Here is a 26,161-nt window from a genome sequence, read left to right as displayed (position 1 = left end):
ATTTATATATATTTATTTTCTTTTTAAACTAATATGACTGCTACTTTAGGTTCATGTTTATGTTTCATGTTTTTTTGTAAAACCATCTGATTACTTGATGTAGATGTGGGACAGGCACATTATGGACGCATACTCTAGGGAAAGAGAGGAGGACACACCTTGATACAGCAGTATACTGTAATGAGCCACTATTCGAGTGAACATAATTGAGAAGGTTTTCCATAAAGTACAGTGAAATATTTCTTCATTACATGAATGCAACAGATACCGTACTGAAATGACAACTTTGCTCAGTTATGTATTTATTTTTGCCTATCTTTCCAACTTAGCATTACATATGTAGACTGACTCAGACTATACATCTTGGTTTATCTTTATTTATCTTGTAATATTAACAATCTTATTATTTGCTTACCTTTTGTTACCATGGCAACTTGTGTTTCCCTCAATTTTTCCATCTATGTGTATATTGTGCAATACATTAAGTGTATTTATTCTCACTTTATTCTTTTCTATTTATATGGACTCTTATAGTTAGTCATGATTAGTGTAGTAGGTTCCAATAAATTGGCATGGTTTATGTGTGAAATGTATAGAACGTTGGTGTATAATTACAGTACAGTATTGTATTTGTTCATACACTTTACAATGAGAGTTTGGCCATTTAAAGAGTGAGTAGGGAGGAGTTGTGTAGGGTGATGAGGATAAATAGAATTTATTAAACATTTTTTCTCACTGAGGAAAATGAAATGCAGAGCAATAAAGTACAATCCGCCTTTAACTGGGTTGTCTCACTTCAGCAAATGGCATTTATCATGTAGACAAAGTTAATACAATTCACTTACTAATGGATTGTGATTGTCCATATTGCTTCCTTGGTTGGCTTGATTCATTTTCCATTGCATTATAAACTAACTGTTTCCCTGCAATCCAGCAGCAGTGGCCATGCTTGCACACTATAGGAAAAAGTAATGGCTTATGTGCACTTCTGCGGTCCTAACCATCAGAGAGGTCGCCACCTTTTCCTGTAGTGTGCAAACATGACCACTGCTGATGGATTGCAGGGTGGTTGCAACCCTTGTATAAGAGCAGTGGATAATGTGATGGAAGAATGAATACAGCAAAGAAGGCAATATGGAGAATCACAATACATTTTAGTAAGTGCCTTGAATTAACTTTCGCTACATGATAAATGCCATTTGCTGAAGTGAGAGAACCCCTTTAAATGCGTACTGTCTGATCCAGGAAGAAGTTCAGTGGTGTCTTAAAAATAATAAAATAAAAAAAATCAATCTGTCCGGATAGTAAACACTCCCATCCCTTATGAGAATTAAGTAATGTAATAGGCAGACCCTCATTTCGGATATTTAAAGACTCTATAATAACAGGTAGCGTTCCACAGAATTGGCACTTAGCAGATGTGGTGCCAATATTCAAAAAGGGGTCAAAAACTGAGATTGGAAACTATAGGCCGGTAAGTCTAACATCTGTAAACATCGGTAAACTGTTTGACGCTTTTCTAAGAGATGCTATCCTGGAGTATCTCAATGAAAATAAGCAGCATGGCTTTATGAAGGATTGGCCATGTCCAACTAATTACATCAGTGGATAAGACCATAGGAATCAAGTTAACTGTAGCAACCAGGCAGCTGCTGAGAAGGCAAATAAGATCATGGGGTGTATCAAAATGGGCATAGATGCACATGATGAGAACATATTTCTGTCAGTTTACAAATCACTAGTTAGACCGCACATGGAGTATTGTGTACAATTTTCGGCATCTATCCACCGAAAATAACAGAGCTTGCTCAAAGGCGGGCAACTAAAATAATAAATGGAACGGATGGACTACAGTACCCAGAATTATGGTTAGTTGGTGTAGAATAAAAGACGACTGAGGTGAGATCTAATAACTGTGTATATCAAAGGTCAATACAGAGAACTCTCCTATTATGTATTTATACCAAGGACTGTGACAGTGACGAGGGGACATCTTCTGCGTCTAGAGGAAAATAGGTTTTTACTGTACATCAACCCAGAAGAGGATTCTTTACTGTAAGAGCAGTGAGACTATGGAGCTCTCTGCCTGAGGAGGTGGTGATGGTGAATTCACTAAAAGAGTTCAAGAGGGGACTGGATGGATTTCTGGAGTGTAATAATATTACAGGTTATAGTTTCTAGAATTTTGGAGAAGGGTCGTTGATCCAGAGAGTTATTCTGATTACCTTATTGGGGTCAGAAAGGAATGTTTTCTCCTTAGATGAGGAAAATTTGGTTTCTACCTCATTATTTTTTTTTGCCTTACAAACTGTGTTCAAAAAAGTTTGCATAATGGCTGTGATTCTTTGTACAATCATAACTGTAATAGGTCTTTTTTGGGGATTCCCAAATGTCTTTTTCAGCCTAATTATTCACCTCTTCAGCTGCACAGTTAAATGCATTTCTCTCACAAGCAGTGAGCAGCTGCCAGTGGAATCGCCAGCACTGACTATGCTTGTTTTAAACTCCGAAATTCACAGAACAGATAAGGAGGGATAGCTCACACAGAAATGCAGGACCCTCCTGTGATCTTCAAAAGCTGTGTAGCAGTTCTTTTATCAGTCTCAGGGTCTCAGCTATTTTTTTCAGGTGAATTCAGCCATATTTTTAAAGGAAGTGACTCAGAAATTAGCTATTTACATAATTCTCTATTCATTTAAATGAAATGAAATGTGTGAAAGTACAGTGGCTCTTTAAGGCTACTGTCACTGTGCATTTTATCTGCTGCAACGCAGATCACTGGCAGGAATCATCCCCTCTATGTTCCCAGCACATCTATTTCTCAAGGAGGTTGCATTGCTTTTACTGTAGGTTGATAGTTTGAACTAGATGGGCTTATGTCTTTTGTCGATATTACTGTCTACAGTATGGTAGTGCAGAACTAAGCCTGGGGCACAGTAAGCCTCTGCCTTACAGAAAAAGTGGCCTTGCTGCCAAACCAATCAAAGTCCAGTTTTCATATGCTAAGAAAAATTGAACCACAATTGGTTGCTAGAGTCAAAAAGTGCACTTTTCTCTTAGTTAAAAATCTATCACCACATAGGTCTCTATTAAAATTATCTTACATGCCAGATTCATGCTTGTCAAAACATTCTAATGCTGTTGGTGCTATTTCCATCAGTAATCCAGTTGTGGAGAAATTAGGCTGTTTGTTTTAAGGCTAATTAGACCCTGAGTGCAACAAGGGTGGTAACTCGCTGCACCAGAGGCTCCTCTCTTTTCCTTCACAGATTCACCCCTTCCACTTTGACTGAAAGAGCCTAGTAGTGAAGACGTACTGACGCCTGGCCCTGAAGTCTTGCAATTGCTCATTCGCTTCACTGTTCGGCGCGGGTATCCATTGGCCAGGCACCTTCTCTGCTGTACTGTGCCTGCGCCTAACAGTGAAGCAAACAAGCAATCCTGTGTGATTCTTCCCCTGCAAACTGCCTTGTTTGTGTTTTCCTTCTTATTTATAGCCGGTGAGAGCTAACCTTCTTGGATGCTTTTATCCCCCTCCACTTTCTGATCTGCCTTGTACAACCAACTCCCTCTGATGCTGGTATCTCTTTCACTGAGAGAACGGAGTGGGAGAGCAGAGACAGTCTTTAGAAACAGGAGGAGATCTCTGACAGATTTATGTCAGACTCAGCACCACCACCAGCTAAGCAAAGGACTTAAACACACTGTGCAGAAGTAAATTGTTTCATTGATGACTGTTTAGAAAGTCACTTAATTTTGTCCATAGCCTTTAAACTCCATTCTAATTGCTAACACCTATAATATAACCATTTAAAATCAGTGTGAAGTTTATACAGTATGCTGTCCCCATGTTTCTGCAGGATTCTTTCAGGTCCTACGGTTTCCTCTCACAGTCCAAAATAACAAACTGATGTGTTTTTTTTTTGCTTCCTATTTAACTGGCCATCGTGTGTGTCTGACATACGAAAATTAGATTGCGAGCCTGGGGATAGGGACGAATGTGAAAGACAAAAGTCTCTGTACTGCATTGTAGAATATGTTGTTGCTATATAAGCAACAGGAATTAATCATACATTATAAATTCTTTATGGCATGTATTGCATTCCAAATTCTACCAATGACATATATGTCTATCATAAACAATTCCAATGAAAATCATACCAAATGAAATACTATATGTTTAGAAATTGTATGTGTATATGTAATGTAGGTAGGACGTATCATTAGGTACTTTTATAGAGGAATATCTGCGGTTTCTTAAGAAGTGACTCCAATAACTGTTTCCAATATGCTCAATTAATAAATCTAAAACGATTAGTAAAAATACCTCATTAGAAGTTTCTAAATGTTATAATATCTATTAGAGACTCATAAACTCCACTTGCGTATGGAATAGTGCCAGGCCTCAATTAGCCTTAACTTTATAGCAGACGCTGGTTAATGCCGCTTTAATTCCCCTCATAATGGACATTATCATCTAGATGTTCTTTTTCTTTTATAATGCATTTGCTATATTAGAGACTGCTTATGCAACTGTCCTTTAAACTAATCCAATCAGTAGCAATTAGTTTGATGTATTTTCTTAATACGCAAAAACAGGAATTACCTGATCATGTGCTGCGCGACCAATCTTCATGTCAATTTCCGTGCATGTTTTGTCTCCTTTGTAGTATATCATGTGCTAGAAAGCATCACTGCTCTTACTTTATCTGCTAATTCCCGTCTGCAGAGGCAGATTTACACAGCACAATTGCCGGGGTGATAATCAGGAATGAACATTAGTAGGAACACTCTTTCCCAATAATAGGCATGTGCTGCTGATCACTTGATGGACAAGCAAAACTCTCGTTTATAGGGTTAATTAGTCACTGATGCAGCACATTAAATCATCATTTCTGGGCAGCAGATTGTTCTGCGTGAACAGGCATCTGCTGCCCCGTAACAATGAATCTGTATTAGGACGAGCGATGCCAGTAGCCATCATTCATCCCCATACAGTGGAGGTGATCGCTACATGTAAATGCAGCTCCTTCTTCCACTGATGAGCAGGCAATTATCGGGAAGGAACGGTTCCCTTCTGATAATTGCCCTTTCGCCAGGCACATGTGAATTTGCTTAATACAAATTCATTGCCCATGAGGTACACCACCTTCTTCCATCTTGTCATTCTGCTCCATTATAGTAGCAGAACAACAAAAAAATATAATGAAAGCACAAAATCCATTGCATGATGGACACGAACTGTGCTCCAAAGACCCATTTTATCACAGAGTAATTTAGGTGCAGGTGTTCCCGTCTCTCCCTTTGCATCTGTAAAGTCTGATACCAACCATACAATCTCTGTTTTTCAGGTTTGGTATCGGCGTTAGGTGGTGGCATAACTGTGGCTTTTACTACACACAACAACAGCACAGCTCATTGTCAACCCTAACGGTGTGGGATACGTGTACGGGTGGCTGTGTGATCACTGCGGACATCCATAAGCAGTGTACTATTAGCCCATCGCATTAGGGTTCTACAAACCCATTTAAACCCTCATTCAAGTGATATCCTAACTGCCTATCTCACTTTATCTAGAGAGGGATTAGCCAAGTTTTAATAAGTATTTAGAATAATTTTTTTACCGTCCTATTAGGCAGTGATCCCAAAGACCTATTTGATTATAATTGGGTCTGTTGAGTCTCTGTCATGGGGCCCAGCATAGCTGCACTATTTTGTCTGCCATTTTTAGCAGAATCTACACCGAGAGCACAGAAGTAAGCAAAGCTTGAAACATGACATGAAAACCCTCCCCAATTCGCAACTGAGTTCTTCTAGGAGCAGTGTGTGAGAAGACAGTGAATGCCCACCCTTCAAAAACAATTTTCTAAATAAAGTCCAAATTTCTACATAACAATAGGTCTATCTATGCTGATTATACGTATATTTATATCAGTAAGAACTCACAGGTACCACTAGGGGGAGCTTAGAAGATCCTGCACACTGTTTATAAATAAGGCCTCAAGCGCACGGCTGTAACTTTGGATCGCGTCCCATATGCATTTTTTGCGGATGGCTCGCGGACCCATTGATTTTAATGCGTCTGCATTTTGTGGATCCGTGTTTTGCAGACCGCAAAATACATCCGGTCACGTGAATGTATCCTTATTTAGATATTATTACTTGTAGAACAAAAATATGTAATATAGTGGAAACTATAAGATATATTGTACTTATATACATATACATGTCCCTGGGCATAAGGAAGTTATTACTACAAGGAGACGCTTTAATGACTAAACAACTTCAATGTAAATTAGGAAAATAAATTATAAAAGCCCTTAAACACTACGGAAAACCCAAATTTGACTTGATTGTGGAAAGTGTAGTATGAAAACAGCTTTACAGTAACATATTTCATCCCAAGTAATATCTCTTATTTTATGTTTCTAGTTATGTGAAATGACAAATGCAGGATATTTTTATACAAGGCCCTAATGTGCCTTCTGCTTTCGATCTCAACATGGCAAATTCAATTGCTGCGTAGTAATTTTGTTAGTCACCGGGACCTAAACTGTGCTGCCAGGGGGATGAAAAAACAAGGCTTCGAGGAACCAAGTAGGAAGAAGTTCACTGATGATCAGAGAATGAATGACAGTGACGTGAAGGGTTTTTCCTTTCAGCTGAGAGACTGAGGCATCACTGATGGGAACGCTTCAACTATATATATAAAAAAAAAATCACCGCAATGTATAGTTTTGTTAGTTTAAGTCTAAAATGTTTAAAAAAAGAATTTAAGAGGGTAAATGACCATAAAATTGAAAACACACATAGAGGTACATGGAAAAAAAAGATGAGATTCACAGATATGTAGTGTATGTGTGAGGGTCCTTTAACACTAGTAATATTGTAAATCTGGAATAACATAGTTTTGTAAAAAAATAAAATAAAATGTTTACTACACTTTACATTTACCCTTTCACTGCCAGGGCTGTTTGGACATTTTGCACCTCTGATAGCCAGGACATACAAATAAAACCTAAATTGCTAAATAAAAAAAATCATACTAACCCCTATACTCATATATTTTCTGAAAATGGACATCCGGCATATTGTCAAAATGCCACTGAGAACTTTATACACACAGAGACCTTCATGCAACTTTGTGTCAAAGTGTTTTTCATAACAATTGCATTAAAGTTGATATTATTGGGTAAAGTGTAATCCAAGCAGAAAGATATATGCACCACATACTATTCAACATACCACTAAGGCTTAAATTTACTTGCACATATCTTCATAAAATCATCGTAACTGGAAGGACAAAAAAATCTGGTTTTAAGCTAGAAATCAGTAAAAAAAAAATTTTACAACCTATAAAATACACAGATTACTGCCTTTGAAAAGTAACGGAAGATGCGGTGTGGAACAGAGGCACGGAACCCCACAGAAGCACTACGGAGTGCTTCAGTGGAGTTTCTCTCCGTGCCTCTGCACCATAATGCTTCTGTGGGGTTCCGTGCCTCTGTTCCACACCGCATCTTCCATTACTTTTCAAGGGCAGTAATCTGTGTATTTTATAGGTTGTTATTTTTTTTTACTGATTTCCAGCTTAAAACCAGATTCTTTTGTCCTTCCAGTTACGATGATTATATGACAATATGTGCAAGTTAATTTAAGCCTTAGTCGTATGTTGAACGTTTATTTTTACGAGATGTGGTGCATATATCACTGACCCATTCAAGTTTATTGGGTCTGGATCCGTCTACGGCATCCGCATGGATGTTGCCCGTGCATTTGGGATTGCAAACTGCGTTCACCAATGCACGGAACAGGCAAGTAACGGCCGTGTGCATGAGCTCTAAATTTGTGAAAAACTCACATCCAAGCAGAGATCTACCCATAAAAATAAGATAAATGGAATACTGTATATTAAGGTATGCAAATCTCATATATACCACAAGTCTATAGTTCAACAAGAGCTTGTGCTCTTAAAAACACTTGAACAGAGGCCATGTAATATATTATCATCCAACTATCCTACTATATAAAAATGTATACTGTACATGATACACAGCTTCTAATCACAAAAAAAATACTGTGCACTCTGTAATTTGTACTATTTAAGTCCTTATTCAAATAAAATATAATCTGCAAAAAACAGTAAGATGTGAGGAGTTCATACATACCTCTATATTCAATGCTGCATGTATTAAAGAAATTCAAAAAATGCAGGAATGCACCAACCAATGTTTGCATGCAAGTATTGGGAATTATGTAGTACAGTATCTATTCTCTTATACTCTTAACTGTAATTCTAACTAAAAATGATAGATTCTTAAACCTAATAATGTATTAAGTGACACCACTTTCAGACGGGTATAACATGGCTGCTTTGTTACTCCTATTTTATGGCTACAACACAGAAAATGAGTTAAAGCCCCATATCTCTGGTTGTGATGAACCAGGGGAGGTACTGATCCATAATATGGACAGACAAAAAAACCTATATTAAACCTCTCTGATAAACAATAACTGTAATAATTGAAAAGATTGTCAATGAGCAAAAATGTCTTTGATGAAAATCTTTGCATCTGCAATAAATTAGATTCCTCTCTAGTGATAAATATTTTGCTATTACAGCAGCATGTAACAGGTATCACTTGAGAAGCAGTCTGTATATAGTTGAGTATGGATAGGATAGGGACAGTGTAAATAGTAAACTTTATTGATGTTTGGGTGTGGTTTAAAGGGGTTGACAACATGCACAGAAGTCCATGTTACCATCCCCTTGGGACATGTGCAATTACACAAGGAGAGGCAATCTATATCTATCCCTGTGTAGCCTGACAGCATGTCCCTCACTGACCCCTTCCCCCCCCCCCCCCCCAACTCCTTCCCTATGCAGACTAACAATACAGCCAGGTCTTGTTTTAAAGCTCACAATTTCTGGAGCACTTAGCATTTGGGATGGGAGTGAAAGTTGCAGGTATATGCAGCTTTTACTGTGGTCTTGTTTTAAAGCTGAGATTGTAAGTTTTAAAATAAGTCCTGGCTTGAATCTCTAGCTGTTGCACATCTTGAGATCCAGCCATCAGTAGCAAGGACATAGAAAATATATCCTTAGCTACTGAATTACCACTCTGCACGGAAATATGAAATACGTCCTTTGAAGGGAAATGGTTAAAGGGAATCTCTCAGCACTTTAGACCATGCTATACTGTAGATAGCACTAAGAAGGGTCAGGGAGAGCATGACAAACATAGCTTTTCTGGAGCTTATCTCATCAGGAGTAGTGCGAATATAAAGTTTTATTCTTCCAGATTTTGCTCCATCAAGTGCTCAGTACGGAGTTTTATTGTGCGTCATCTCTGCATTGAGCTGCTTCACAGCCCCTCCCCTGTGTAGTGACATCTTGTTACGGCTGAGGATGGGGAAAACCCTCAGCCGTGCGATGCCAGAAGATGGATGGTCGATGCAAGACCAGGACAGGAATCAGGGAGCAGGTCACCTCCTATCCATCCCTAATTCTGACCCTGTCTCCTAGCCGTATGAGCCGACCCTGGTGGTAGGAGGGCTCATACTCTGGAACCTAATATTCCTACTCGCCCTCAGGGTGGCCCTGGACTAGGAGCAGGGTAAGACTACCTGTTCCTCCTGGATACGGACGAACAGGAGTCTCACTGGCCAAGCTATAAAGAAAGGGGAAACATAAACAGACATATGGCAATGGCAGGTAAGTGAAACTAGAACCACACCTACCTGCCACAGACACACAGCCTGGAACCCATGTACAAGTGCTGCTGTCTACAACAACACAAAGGACACAGCACACAACACGCATCACACCGGAACCCAGGAAACCATATGCTGCAATAAATAAAGAGAGCAAAGCAACATCTTCACAACACCATACATGAACCTATGACCACAAGGGTGGCCCCCACTGGCAGATGGTATAACACAGGAGGATGACTCCAGCTTGCCATGGCTGACGTACCCCTCAGACTACTGATCTAAACTGAGGCTTTATAGCCCATGTAGCCACACCCACACACAGACACACCCAGTGCACACACACTAGGAAGGAAGTTAACCCTTCCAACACAATGCAAGGGAAGACGGCAACTTAAAGGGGAAGTACACACATAAACACACTTCACCTTTTGCCGCGGGCAACGGCATGCGTGGCAACCATGTCCTGGGGATCAGCCAGAAGGCCGAGACACTGCCACCACATGCATACAACACCAAACGCAGTCACAGGCAACCAAGTGAAGGAAAATGTCACTACGCACACCATAGGCCGTGACACATCTATTGCATCCAACCTGGAGACCACTACAGCTGTCAGAGCAGAGGGAAGTGGCTGTGAAGCAGCTCAATGCAGAGAGTACTTCACATTGAAGCTCCACCCTGGGCACTTGCTGGAGAAAAATCTGGTAAAGTAAACTTCATATTCGTACTACTCCTGATAATAAATGCTCCACAAAAGGTATGTTTGTAGTATCTGTTACTTTAACAAGAAATTCAATTCATTACAAATTACTTTGTCACAAATCGCTGTCCGTTATCTGTCCAATCACGGGGAGGGCCAATCGTACGCCCCCGTTATTTAACCCCTCAGATGCCATGTTCAATGCTGATAGCAGCATATGTGACTCACATTAAGCTATTCCGGAATTATGAGGGGTTAAAAAAAAATTATACTCACCTCATCCACTTCCTCGTCACCGTGCACTCCTAGCGTGATCACGTGGTGAGGTCATCATGCTCACCGCAGGTGCTTTGGACTGGTTTTCTTCAATGAAGACTGGAGCGGACGGCCTCTCCACGATCAAGTGGGTGATGTGAGTATCATTTTTTAGATTTTTAGCCACCATTTTAGGAAAAATTTGTTATCACGAAGCGTGAGGCAATTCGGCTTTTTGGAAAATCAAATTTTTCCTGAAATTCAGATCAAAATCCACTTCGGATACTTCGATTTGCTCAACACTAATATAGAAATATGTAGGCATAATATAACACTTGCAGGTGATTTAGCTTTTCAGAAATCATCTTGGGCGAGACTACCAGTGTGTCTGGTCCAGAGTTCACCTGTTACCTACATGACATAGACAAAGCTTTGCTGCTGTGAGATATCCCTCCATCGCTGTGACCCTCACTGATCACTAAACAGGAGTCCCAACTTCCAAGCTCCCATTTCATAGGAGTATGAATGAAGCAGTGGACACACGTATCCTGCTGCCCCATTCATTGTGTATGAAACTGATGGAACTGTACTTAGCTATCTCCTTCAGTCACATAGACTATTAAAGGAGAAGAAGGGTGCCAGTGTGACCCTGTTCCATTCAAGCTCCTCTGGAGTGAGGGCCTTAGGATCTCTTTTCTAGCGATTATTAAACCTATTTTATCCATGGAGGATAAATGCTTTTTGTGAGAGTCTAAGGTTGCACCCCAGTGCCATCTAGATTGACATTATCAATATATGTGTAAATAGTGTGGGAAAGAGCAAGATATGTGTCCTCGAGGTTCCTGGCCTGAAGTAAGAGACGGTAATTTTAAGTGTCAGCGGCAGCTAGTGCTGACTGACACTGTTGGTTATTTTGTGTGGCTGTAAAGCCGATCGGGGCCGGCTCTTCCTGGGAGCAGCCAAAGTGCAGGGTGGGTGGCTGTTCCCCACGTTCCAGGCCGGGTTTTGGTTAGGGATATAAAACCCAGTTAGCAGTCTCAGCTGGTGTGGATTATCCTCCATCTGACAGGGAAGCTATGGAGTCTCTGTTTTTTTTAGATCTGCATAATGTATGCCGTACTAAAGGGCTGAGAGCCGCATTGCTGGGAAGCAGGCCCTAAAGCCTGTTGGGGACTGCTACTGCCAAAGCTGCTGACAACTTTGACAAGGTGAATGTTTTTTGTTCTGTGGACTTGCCATGGTGTGAATGAACACCAAGACGACTAACTGTCATTTTTTGTTTGTGTGAATAAACACTGCACTGTATAAGTCAAAGACTTTGTTCTTGCTTCTGTACTGCGTCCGCTAATCTGCCTACCAGAGCGAATCCCCACAATAGATACATTTTAGTCTCAATACTCTGTGCACTGACTACACAGATCTTTTGCTGCATTTACATAGAAATGCAAAAAGGAAGCTATCAGTGCGATTAACTACTGATTAGAATATCTGAAATATGTGTCAAATAAAATATGCAAAATATGAAATATGTAACCAAAGCAAATTATACAATACATTATCAGCTCCAACTCCAGTGCAGCAACTGCTTCTGTCATTGACCCTCCAATCACCCCTCATTGCAGAGATGTGATTGATGTGCAGATGCTTTCAGTCATCAGGACCAGGAGCCATTCCTTGTGGCAGCTCAGAGCTATTTGAGAGGGTCTTGATAAGGGAACTCTCCTTTATTAGACCCCTACACATTCTGTTTAACCTTCATCCAGAAGATGAGGATTGTTTCCAGTTCGAGTTGTCACAGTTTGAGATACAAGATACTTGTCTGGCCATGTTTTTTTGTTTTTTTAAGAAACTTCCTTTATTATATGCAGTGTGTATATTTGCGTTTCTTTCATGTGGTTGTAGTGACAGATTGTGGTAAAAAACTTTTTATAGATGAAATTATTTATTGCAGTGTTTTAGTAAAATAACTTTACAGGATCAAAATGTTTACAAGGCTTGGCCAAAAAATCGGCTATAGTAAATCAGAAGTACTGAGCCATAATCTGATAGGAGCAAATCTAACTGTGCAGCACCATCTAGACAACTCAACCAAGTGTTATATAATAGTGTTATATAATGGTAGATATAGTACAGAATATCAAAGTGGAGCTCAGTTTTTCAGTATTTTTTATTTGCCTAAAATTCTCTGGGCATCAATCGTTATTTTTAATGCATATGGCATTGGTTGTCAGACGTGCACAATCATTGGTATTTGCAGCAAGGCTACAATGGCCAGTAGCATTTGTCTTGAGGTGGCATAGAACTGGACCCAATGAAGGAACGGCAACATTACATGATGGCTCCTGCCAAGCACAGGAATGGTAATCTGTCAGAGCTGTGTTCGTAGAATGAAATTACTATAGCATCTATTGGCTAGGAGGGATGAATGTTTCAAAGTTCTGCCTTTTCATGTCCTAACCTACTCATCCAGTTGTTAACAGGTCCTGAGGGTTTCACTACAGACCAAACAGGAGACTATGGGTCACTAACATTGTTACATACCATTAGTCTGAAAGCTCCAGATTGCTCACATTAACTTGGACAATACATTGTGGATCCTCCGATCAGCTGAACTTTTTATTTTTATTTATATCTTAATTACTGATTATTCAATACACCTTTGTGATATTATGTTATTCGGCAACTATCCTTTTATTATCTTACAGATCCAAGGGAAATTTAGTTGTGGAGAAAGCAGTTGAACATATACATCTTCTTAAACTTAGTAAAATACAGCTTTACAATATCAGGAGTGTGATCTGATTCCAAGTGCTCTAGTTGATATTTACTGGAATCCATTGCCTATAAAGTTTCCGCACAGTGATTCCTTTTCTTTTAAATGTAGTTTTTTTTACTAACTACAAAAAATTACAGTTTGTAACAAGAAAAATTGAACAACTGGGGAGTTATACATCCACTATGAGTCACAAAACTATGTTCATTACATACAGGAGTGTGCAGTAGTAAAGCAGGTTGAGTTGCAAGTTACAACAGTAAGACAGATACCTAAAAAAAACGGAAAGGAAATAGTAGTATCCACACGCCCGGGGGAAGGAGTAAGGAGCTTACAATGATAGTTATAACTATTGTTGAGTGAATTGAAGTTAACAAAATGGAATCTGAAATCTGAATTTCAGGAAAAATTTGTATTGCGCTTTGTGGTAACAAATATTTTTTTTTCCTAAAATGGCAGCTACACGTTACAAAGTGAAAGTAAGACGCCCAGGAACACGAGATCACCCATAATGTCGTGCAGCCAGCCAATCCGCAGATAGCCATCCCCTGTGATGTCACAGCCCTATAAAAGCCTCATCCCGTGTCGACTCTGCCATTTCACTGGGAACAGAGCATAGGGAGAGGCGTGGCAAATGCTAGGGACAGTGTTTCAGAAAGCTTTTAATTTTAGAATATTGGATAGGGAGAGTGAAGGTACAGTGCAAGGACGGTGTAGGGAGATCGTAGGGAGAGTTTTTAGACACTGTAGGGAGACTGCAGAGTGTGTAATCGCCCTGTGCATCTTGGTCATCTTCTGCGCCATTCATACTTAATCTGTTCTGTATACATAGACTTACTGTGCGTCAGACTCAGTGTCAACAGGCGGTTTAATACATAGGTGCGTTTATCTACCGTATTTTTCGCCCTATAAGACGCACCGGCCCATAAGACGCACCTAGGTTTTTGGGGAGGAAAATAAGAAAAAAAATATTTTTAACCAAAAGGTGTGCTGTGTGTTTGGTGGGTTTGGAACTAATGGTGGTTTGTGGATGGCACTATTACTGGGGATCTGTGGATGACTGACACTGTTATGTGGGGGATCTGTGGATGACAGACACTGTTATGTGGGGGATCTGTGGATGACGGACACTGTTATGTGGGGGATATGTGGATGACGGACACTGCTATGGGGGGGATCTGTGGATGATGGACACTTATGCGGGGGATCTGTGGATGACGGACACTGTTATGGGGGGATCTGTGGATGACGGACACTGTTATGGGGGGATCTGTGGCTTGCACTGTTACAAGGGGATATGTGGATGGCACTGTTACAGGGGGGGATCTGTGGATGGCACTGTTACAGGGGGGGATCTGTGGATGGCACTGTTATGGGCTGGGGGGGATCTGTGGGTGGCACTGTTATATATGTGCCATCCACAGACCCCCCAGCCCATAACAGTGCCATCCACAGACCCCCCCAGCCCATAACAGTGCCATCCACAGACCCCCCCCAGCCCATAACAGTGCCATCCGCAGACCCCCCTAGCCCATAACTGTGCCATCCACAGATCGCCGCCGCCAGTATACTAAAATAAGATGTCATATTCAAGTAATACTTATTAAACATGCCCCCTCAGTCCTATTACTACCTTAAATCCTAATCGCTTGTGTAGAATTTAGGCAGGCAGGCCGGGCGGCCGGCCGGCGCGTCTCTCACTGATGTCACTTGCCTGCGCCGCCTGCTTTATTCATAAAGTAGGCGGCGCAGGCACGTGACAAGAGTTACGCTGCCGCCCTCCCGGCCTGAATTCTACAGCAGCGATTAGGATGTAAGGTAGTAATAGGACTGAGGGGGCATGTTTAATAAGTATTAATTGGATATGACATCTTATTTTAGTATACCGGAGCGGCGGGGCGGGGATACTACACTGACTGAACCGCCCCGCTGCTATTGCCAGCCCCCAGATCCTCCTCCCAGTCCCTCCCCGAGTCCCCGCTCGCTCGTACATCGCAGCTTGCGATGTAAAACTGCAAGCATTCGCCCCATAAGACGCAGGGGCATTTCTCCCCCATTTTGGGGGAAGAAAAAGTGCGTCTTATGGGGCGAAAAATACGGTAGTTCACCTGCTGCACTATTAATACTTAATCTGTTCTTTTATGCATAGACTTACTGTGCGTCAAACTCAGTGTCAACAGGTGGTTTAATACATAGGCCCATTTATCTAGTTCACCTGCTGTGCCATTAATACTTTATCTGTTCTGTTATACATAGACATACTCTGCGTCAGACTCAGTGTCAACAGGTGGTCTAATATATAGTCTTGTTTATCTAGTTCACCTGCTGCTCCATTAATACTTAATCTGTTCTGTTATATATAGACTAATTGTGCGTCAAACTCATTGTCAACAGGTGGTCTAACATATAGACGCGTTTATCTAGTTCAACTGCTTCACAATTTATACTTAGTTACATAGTTACATTACTGGTTCAGTGACTGTACACTATGACAGACAGTTGCCTGGGTCCTCAAAAGGAACAGACAGTGGAAAAAATGTTGCTGTAGCCATCACAAGTAGCAGCAGAAGAAGGGTTGGTAGTAGCAGCAGCCATAGCAACAGGCCAGAGCTGCCACTGGCATCCAGCAGTCATGTTTTGACCAACAATTCAGCTGTACTGTAACGGTTTACTCGCTCTTCAACATCATCTCAGGTGACACTCAGCAGCTATAGGCCAGCACAGACTTGGAGGAGAGGTCCGGTGTGTCCTCCTTTAGGTGTGCAACTAGCGATGATGGAAGTCGGGTGGGAGCAAGTGTTGCGAGCGGTCAGGGACATGGCCATGAGACTGGTGAGGGTGATATAAGTGACGACCAGACAGTAGTGGATGATGATTTAGCCGATCGCAGGATCTGGATATAGATGGGGCATCATCATCAGGGGGTGAGAGTGGCTGCAGGCCCGTGAGACAGCAGCAGGGTTGCAGCATGCCGATGAGACAGCAAGGTGGAAGCAGTGGGAGAATACAGGATCCACTTTTTTTTGCCTGTTCTTTTGATGGATCAGAAGAATGGACAAATTAACTGTGATGTGAACACAGCCTTACTGCTAACACCTTCCCCATTGTCATTGGGCCACTACTGAAATCTTGGGCCACTGCCCTGTTAAATCCTCACTGATAAATTAGACCTGACTCTAACATTGACCTGTAAGACTGAGTTCACATTTAAGTTATTTGGTCAGTTATTTCCATCACTTATTGTGAGCCAAATTCAGGAGCCAAGCATACTCAAATTAGGTATCATGAATAGATCTGCACCTGTTCTGTGGTTTTGACCCGCACCTGATGAGAATAACTGACTAAATAAGTGACGTGTGAACTAAGCCTAATAGTGCCACACAGTCATTCTACAGCTAACAGAAGAGATTCAAAAGCATGTGTTTGCACTGCCACAATATTAAAAGAACCGTTTTTCCTCCACTACTTTATTGGCGCTGCTTCCATGTCCTTATTTTGTTCCACTAAAGAGTCATTGTGACATCTGCAGGGGCACACAGCGGTTTTTTTTATTTATTTTTGCTTTACTGAAGACTGCTATATGCTTTTCTTTTGTCTTACCTAGGGCAGGGGTGGCCAACCTTGCATACACAAAGAGCCGGAAAAAAAACTTATGACTACCAGGAGCCACAAGCTATACATTTACACACAAGTCACCGTATTTTTTGCCCTACAAGATGCACCTAGGTTTTAACAAAGAAAAATAAGATAAAAAAAATATATTTTTCAACCGACCTGAGGTCTGCAAAAAAATATATTTTTCTTATTTTTCATTAGCAGAGAAAAAAAGAAAAAAAATATTTTTCATCAGACCACAGATCAGACTCCTAAATCAGATCCCCAATCCTAATCTGACCTACAATAAGATCCCCTAACCTCATCAGACCTCCAAATCAGACCCCCAAAATAAGACCCCCAATGCTCGGATCAGACAACAAAAATCAGACTCCCAGTGTCAGACCCTCAGTGCTCAGATCCCCCCCCTCCATGCTCAGATCTCCCCCCTTCTCAGATCTGACCCCCCATGATCAGATCTGCCCCCATGCTCAAATCTGAACCCTCATGCTCAGATCTTCCCACTCATGCTCAGATCAGGCCCCCATTGCTCAGATCAGGACCCCCCCCCATGCTCAGACAAGAACCTCCTATGCTCAGTTCTATAATTTAAAAAAATCTCTTCCCTCTTCTGATCAGGCACTGGGCTCCTGCTCGGGCATCTGCTACTCTGCAGGTCTGACACGCTCTCCACTGTGACCTGATGAGCACAACATCAGGTCATAGTGCGTATCTCCACATACTACGTTCTCACACTGTGTGCATCAGGATGTAGTGGAGAGTGAGCTGGAGCTGCAAAGTAGTAACAGTGCCCGATCAGGAAAAGAGATCTGAGCACGGGGCGGAAAGATAGCCGGCCTGACTGCTCCCTGGCTTCACAGCTAGAGCCTCAAAGAGCCGCATGTGACTCAAGAGCCACAGGTTTGCCACCCCTGACCTAGGGGTTAGCTAGGACTGTTGGTGGCCTGGACGTCCATATATAAGACCTGCCTGTCATACTGACGCACAGTAACTGTTTCATACCAGAAAGGACTAGCTATGCATGTTGTTGCAATGCTCAGTCATGTACACTGAGATACAATCTCCCTAAAATTTAACTGCAGGCCGGGATATACCTAATTTAACTCACTTTGTCACAAATAAATTTGTAATGAGGCTAAATTCTTGCAGAAATTTGGCGAAGTGGTCGAATGAAATGTTCGAAAACATCACTCATCTCTAGTTATAACTGTAAGGTTGGAACAGGAGAGTCCCATAGAGTCCAGGTAGATTGCAACTAACTCCAATGTGTTGTGGATAGATGCAAGTCAAATATTCTATATAGCCTTAATATGAATTAATATGAAATAAGAACTAACTGTAAATTTACAGAAAAGAGATATAAGGCATTTAGCTGCTGTTAGGATATGGCTTGTATTAAATTTATTAAAGCTCTATAGAGGAATATTCAGGAGGTAAGTAGAGCCAAGTAGATGTATAAACCAAAAAGGTCTAGGGATAGAATCTGAATTATAGAAAAGTAAGGTGTGATTCACAACAATGTGTTCCCACTTGGGAACAATAGCAGCAGGATGTTTTTGGGATGTTTTCAGGGTAGAATTGTTACAAAGGATGCATAAGGGATTCTGTTGTGGGCCATATCACAGATCAGACCACTGGCGGTAGCTCTGTATCGAATCACCATTTATTCATATAGGAATGTTTATAGTGAAAAAAGACTACTCTTCAAGACGCTATACATTTGGAAAATGAGAACTTTTCAAATACGTTGTAGACAAATGTGTCCAAAAAGAGATTTGGCGTGAAGGGTAGACCCATATGGAATGGTAGTAGTTGAAATCCATAGCAGGCTTTCAAAGTAATGAGAGAATATAGCTCCCTAGTGGACAAATCCTGAAACCCTGGAAAATGCAAAGCATCATGTGTACACCACGGTCTACCAGTGGCTAATGTTCGACTATTAGGTAGGAGGGGATATAAAGAGGGGGTGGTTAAAGAGATTTTAAAGTAGAGAAATAAAATATGTTGGTATATCAACAGGTATTCCAAGTCTTGTAAAGTCTATCAACGGGCATAAAAAGTGATATCAGGTACATCATAAAACAGGGGTTGGTCTTTGGCTTACACTATCCTTTCTGTTTTTGCCCATTTTTTATATGCTGGTAAGGTGGTCCATGAAGCTATATGTCAGAGATGGGAGACATAATTGTTTAGAGTGAGGTTGAGCAGAACTCTGTGAGAAGTTTCAGCTGTCAAGACTAAAGCCTCATTCACACGTCAGTGTTTTGATCAGTGATTTCCATAAGTGATTGTGAGCCAAAACCTGGATTGGAGCCTCCACAGACATAAGGTATAAGGGAAAGATCTGATGGAAAATCACTGACCAATACACTGACGTGTGAATGAGGCATAACTTGGGGATTTATTGGCTTTTTTTAGTTCCAAATGAATTTCAGCAATGGAAGATCTGGGCAGCATGAAGGTAAGATATAAGAATTTTAATCAGGACAGTTTCAGCATAGCAATACGGCCCAGGAGGTAAAGAGGGAAGGGTGTAGACTTCTGTAAAAAGCACGTAGGTATCTGTCTCCGCAGAGGGAGAAATTAGCTGAGAAGGGGGATGCTGGCAATTATGGGATACGTTATTTAAACTGATTGTATGAATATTAGGATATTCTTAAATGTGAGCAGACCAGGGCTCAGTACTCAAGACAGAGAAAAAGGAGGACGAGAGTAGACACTTCTGTCGTTCTCCATTGTGGTTGAAGAAGAGTTGGAATGGATGGAACTAGGGAGAGTGTAGCGTCTTCTAACATCCTATAAAAACAGGGTCTTGAAAACCATTATGTTCTAATGTCCTGAGTGTCACTTGAGACAATCAAATGCCCTTCAGTCATCTAGGCTAAGAAGTAAGGTATCTTTCCCCCGTTAGCCATCCAATGAAGTCATTCACTTGCTTGGTGGTGTTGCCAATAAGATGTGGCGAAGCTTGCTTGATCTTTGTAGATGATTTGGGGGATCCAAAGTTTAACATAGTTCATTGATAGTTTAGGAAAGATTCTTACATTTACATTTAGCAGAACAGTAGGGCAATACTTGGTACAAATGTGGGTGTGGGTGGGGGTGGGGGGGCTTAATGGCCATAATATGTGAGCAATGCAAACTAGTAATGCAACTTGGCACTCAAAAGAATTTGTGAATGCAAGTGACTTTATTAGTAAGGCAATTAAACACAGAATAAACACATGGCTTTTCAGTACAGAATATGGACCTTTTTCAGATATGGAATGCAAAAATTAGAGTCAGAGTCTGAGACCAAGAGTCCGAGATAGATTAGATTAGATAGATAAATAGATGATAGATCTCATTTTTCTGTACCAGACTTTGGTATTGAGTGATTTGTCCAGTCACTTGAAGTGATATTTGCTTCAATTTTTGACACCTTTCTTGCGCAGTAGATTACAGCTGCTCATTCTACATGAACTGTTATACAGTATAAGCTGTTTGGTTGGCGGCCACTATGGAGCAATGAGGAAGAAATGACAAGGCCTTCTGGCAATAGCTGTCTGCCTGTTCATGTCATAGAGCAGTATAAATCACAGTAACTGAATAGTACAGTAATGCTTCAAGACACAGGGAGATTCCAGTATAGAGAAGACACACAGCCACATTCAATTACAGTTAATAGGATAACGAATTCTCTATCTTATATCAGATTTTTCACTAGGAAAAATCAATATAACAATTACATCAGATAGTCTAAGATAAAACATAACATTTTATAGTGTAATGAACAAAGCTTTAAATATAGTCAATATTATTAACACTAACCTGCAAGCGGTATGTAGAGAAACTGGTTTCATTTTAGGGGAATTTCTCCTATTCCTTTTTAGCTTCATGATGTAACTCTATAGAACAGAAACCATTTATTATTATTTTATTTAAATATTGTAGCTATATGTCTGGAAAATGAAAAAATAAAACACCTAGAAAATGTAAAGCAGTTGAGTTGAGATGCTAAACTATGCTTGCCCATAGACTTCTATTATGATGGATCAAAATGGAATGCCTCTTAAGTGCTTCCGTTTTGCATTCTGTCCGAGAATTCCATTATAAACGGAACCTATGACGGAATACCCTCACGCAAGTGCGACTCCGGCTTTACTGAGTCAAAAAAAGCAGTAGGACTGGTTCCACAATGTCCTGGTTATACTGAAAGTTGGTCAGTGTTCCTATTTATGGCTACATCAGAATTTGCAGGAGGGCTGGAGAGCACCTATTGCCATCATGCATAGTGCAGAGATTCAGAGGTCCTACCCCAGGTGTCATGGTGTGGGGCACCATTAGCTACCATGGCCTTTTTTGTCTGGTTTTCGTGGAGGGAACATTGACCAGCTCTCTGTATGTTAAGGACATCATGGAAGCAGTCCTAATGCCTTTTTTTTTTTTACTCAGGAGACGTGATGTTCCAACAATACTGCCCACCAGAGGAAATTATTTTCGAGGCCCAACCCCTATATCATCAATAAAGTTTAATAGTTTTTGGATCAAAGAAATAGACCCTAATGCCCAGTGACTGGCTCCAATTGCAACCACAATGAGTTTTATCTCCTGGATCTTTGGGGCCTATTGTGGTATAAAAGCCTAGGCCCACCAGAATACCACTCTGGTGGTCTATTTCAACCCTGCGTCCTACCAAAATCCTGTAATTGTAGAGAATAAACAGTCTGCACATTTGTGTCATAAAACCAGTTTTCTTATCTACTTTTGATGCCAAATGTATTTAGATTTGTATAAAATAATTCTGATATTTGCAAATTACGCATGTTCCATCCTTTCCTGAGCCTTGTATTTACTCTGTGTTTACTGTGGTTGCAGGGCCAGCACTGGAAGATTATACACTCGTCTGCAACCCCAAAAATATATTTTCCAACAAAGTGCCAATGGGATTCAGCTAAATTTCTAGATAACCTAAATGATGGATAGAAAACCAGCTTGCACTGAGAGCCCGTCCTTGGGTTCTGAAAAAGAGCCTCTGACATGCAGAGCCCGGTCAGAATGCAAAAAAGATGGACAACTTCGGAACTGCAAACCTTCACTACGTCTTTCTGAAGAGCTTAACAAGGTGCACCCCAGTCCTGGAGAGAGGGCTGAGTCTGATCATACGTCTAATAAATATTTAGCAGTTCAAAGTCCTGATGCACCATGCAATGGAACCAGGAATGTAATAGATGATGGATCAGCCCCTACCCTCACTGTGATCCCTTCTTGCAGAGCAGAAGTGCAGCATCTGCAGACAGATCTAGGCGAGAGAGAGACTTGGAGCAAAAAAATAGACTTTCTCCTATCGGTTATTGGTTACGCAGTGGACCTGGGCAATGTATGGAGATTTCCTTATATCTGTTATCAGAATGGAGGAGGTCAGTATTAAAATTATTTTTCTCTGAAGTAGATACGTTGGTGTCAAAGAGGGTTAACAGTTCTGAATGGTACGCGAGACATTCCATGCTCCTGCGCACAATGGTTGTGATCAACAGAATTATTTTTACCTAGATAAAAGGTTATAGGGGTTCCTTTGTAAATGATTTATAAAGCTTTCTCACAAGTTCCATCACAATCTGTATCTTTATATTACCGATCATTAAGGGTTCGAGGACTTGGACCCTAAACAATCAGACACTTATCCAGCCCCAAACTTCAGGTTACACGGAGCCTGTTCGGACAATGCACACAATTTTCACTGTGTGTGTTGCAGGGGGGGGTGGCCCCAGAACTTCGAACAGGCTCAAATTATAGTGCCCACAGTGCTCAGTCTTAATGTCCTGATTAGAGATAAGTGAAGCGTCTTCGGATACTACTTCCGAAGTGGCTTAGCTAAGTAATGCGTTATAATACTGTAAGAAGACTCATCTCCGTACAGCATCAGAATGTATAGGCTCCGATGAGCCAAAGTAAATTATTCACAAAGTCGCTCGAGACTTATTTGAACAACTTCGGTAATTGATCATTACAGTGAAAAACCTTGGAACTGAACTCGGCTTCGGTTCCAAAGTACCACTCGGAACCAAAGCCAAGTTCGGTTCCAAGTTTTGAAGTGGTTTTTCACTGTAATGATCAATTACCGAAGTTATTCAATGAAGGCTCGCACGACTTCGTGAATAACTTACTTCGGCTCATCAGAGCCTATACATTCTAATGCTGTACGGAGACGAATCTCTGTACAGTATTATAATGAATTTTTTTGCGAAGCTGCTTTGGATGTAGCATCCGAAGTCGCTTTGCTCATCTCTAGTCCTGATACTAGCTAGCGGAAGAGGAGCAGTATGCTACAGATGACATCTACTTCATTATCTATACTCGGAAGTATCAGTGTGTTATCAGTGGTGTTACATAGGACTGCAGGTAACATTTATTTCTGTACTCAGAGAGACATCAATGTTTTCTATGGTGTTACATAGGACTGCAGGTAACATCTACTACATTATCTGCACTCAGAGAGTTATCACTGTGTTATCTGTGGTGTTACATAGGACTGCAGGTGGCATCTACTACATAATCTGTACTCAGAGCGTTATCATTGTGATATCTATGGTGTTACATAGGACTGCACGTGACATGTACTGCATTATCTGCGCAATACTTGGCTTGACCTGGGAACTGGCAACCTACACGACACCACTGATAGGGGAGAAGAGGACAATACAGGCTCCAGAAATCAATGGCAGAAATGGAGTACCAAGTCTGCTCCCTACCACCACTATATACTAACTGTATTTAGGACGGGAATCAGTAAGGAGACACTGCCGTCCTATGACAGCAGCCCAGCCTCGCGGCAGGAAGTAGGTGTAGTGCCCTTAGGTGGTCCAGCATACAAGAGGCAATTAAGATGCACTCCTGCTAGAGGGCCCGCTGCCAGGGGCTTGGGGCATGTGCACCATTTGCCCTTTTGTTAAATCGGCCCTGTATTAAATCGGCCCTGTATTGGTAAATTACCAGCCTTAAGAAATATCACAGACATATCTTTTTTTTCACCTGGACATTGGAAATACTGCCCCGTTTTTACAAAGTGCACTGGTATTTAGGGCCTGTAAGCAATTTTGTAATCCACTAAAGACTAATGTTTCGCCAGCAAGAATGCCCTAAATTTACCATTCAAGACCCTTTTCTTAGTTCCTGGTTACAAAATTTCTTATTAATTTAAAAAAATACCTTGTATTAAGAAAGCAGATTTATAGCAGTAGAATTAACATTACTTAATATATTGTCTATTATATTTGCAAACTGTGTAAAAGGTCAGTGAATCTGATCTTATCATTAAAACTTAAACTGGCTTAACACAAAATATTTCTCCAACATTGTAAACCCGTGAGATTTAATTGGAACACCAGACATTTCAATGGGAAAAAGACAGCTGCCGTGATCTTTTGTGTCCAGTCACATTCCTGCCATTTTCAAGGGCTTCAAGCCAGACATTTAACATAACATTCCTGACAAAATCATATTACAAAGAAATTAGATGAAGAAGAACAAGAGTTTTCCTCTACATATGTTTGGTCAAACAATAGAATATAATCTTTATAATATTATTTTAAATTATAAGGGACTTTACATAAAATGCATCCAGTGACTTCTCCAATTTTCCCTCATGAGATCCACCACAGAGAAAATAAGCTATGTTATTGAATAATGTTACCGTAAAACTACCAAAATTGTATAAGATTCAGTGCACTAGTGAGGGAAACGGCAGGGAAGATGAAGATGGAGGATTACATGACCCTGGGTGGTGCCCTGACCAGTGAGCTTGCTCATATGTCTTGCAGTCACCCTCAAAGCCAGTTAGGAGGGATGATATTAATGATATTGGGCGCTATGTAAGGTATCAAGCAGGCGCCTTTCTGAGCTCACTGATGTAATAGGACATGTATTTCACAGACACAGCAATTAGACACACAAGACAGCCAGTTTAGGGTCTTACATGGACAGTGTTAGGGATTGGGAATATACTGTGCATTTGAAGTTTTCAGACCCTTCTTTTTTCACATTTTATGTTGCAACCTTTTTCTAAAATAAAAGAAGAATTCAAGTTTTCCTCCATCAATCTGAACTCAGTACCCCATAATGAAAAAAAATGAAGAAAAATAATTTGGAAATTTGTTATAAAGGAAAAACTAACATTTTGCCTGGTCATAAGTATTTCAGACCCTTTGCTATGACACTGGAAATTTAGCTCAGGTGGTCTTTCATTTCTCTTGTTCATCTTTGAGATGTTTCCACACCTTGATTGAAGTCATCTGTGGGAAATTCAATTGATTGAACACAAAAAGATTTCTGTTCCACTGAACATTCCCAAGAGCACAGTGGCCTCCATAATTCTTAAGTTGAAGAAGTTTGGAACAACAAGGACTCTTCCTAGAGCTGGCCTCCCAACAAACTAGGTAGTTGGAGGCAGGGCTGGTGCAAGGATTTTTGCCGCCCTAGGCAGCCCCTCATCAGCCCCCATATCAGCCCCTATGCCTCTCATCAGCCCCCATATCAGCCCCTATGCCTCTCATCAGCCCCCATATCAGCCCCTATGCCTCTCATCAGCCCCCATATCAGCCCCTATGCCTCTCATCAGCCCCTATTATCATCCTTATGCCTCTCATCAGCCCTCATTATCAACCCTTATGCCTCTCATCAGCCCCCATTATCAGCCATTATGCCTCTTATCATCCCCATTGCCTCAGATCAGTCCCAAGCAGCCTCATGTTTTATAAAATAAAAAAACACTTACCTCTCCTGCTCCTGGCCGCCGCCGCCGCTCCTCACCACCCGCAATCTTTTTCCTGCTGTCGGCTATGCTGTGAACTGGCGCGTACAGCGTGAGGTCACAGAGTGCCCTCACGCTGTGCGCAGCCACTGTACAGCCGACAGCCAAGGACCAGGAAGCGGTGAGTACAGAGCCTTCATCGCTTCCTGGTCCTCCGGTACTAATGAGCACTTCCATAATGGAAGCGCTCATTAGTAATCGCCCCATAAGACGCAGGGGCATTTCCCCCCCACTTTGGGGGGGGGGGATGCGTCTTATGGGGCGAAAAATACGGTATATTTGGTTTCACCTTTATTGTATTGACCCACAGAAT

The 26,161-nt window shown here is 41.1% G+C and overlaps 1 protein-coding gene across 1 annotated transcript in view; it reads left to right on the top strand.

Annotated features, from left to right (window-relative positions):
- SLC6A4 (solute carrier family 6 member 4) overlaps positions 1 to 26,161 on the top strand; it is a 112,044-nt gene that overhangs the window by 6,109 nt on the left and 79,774 nt on the right. Inside the window, exon 2 of the mRNA XM_044283789.1 lies at positions 21,918 to 22,459. Within this exon, the coding sequence (XP_044139724.1) occupies positions 22,015 to 22,459 (445 nt within the window). The 5' untranslated portion in view covers positions 21,918 to 22,014. The remainder of the gene's footprint in view (positions 1 to 21,917; positions 22,460 to 26,161) is intronic.

Source organism: Bufo gargarizans, chromosome 3 (genome assembly GCF_014858855.1).
Source record: "Bufo gargarizans isolate SCDJY-AF-19 chromosome 3, ASM1485885v1, whole genome shotgun sequence".
NCBI classification, from domain to species: Eukaryota; Metazoa; Chordata; class Amphibia; order Anura; family Bufonidae; genus Bufo; species Bufo gargarizans.
Note: the sequence above shows the minus strand (reverse complement) of the source record. Positions and strands in the feature narration are given on the sequence as shown.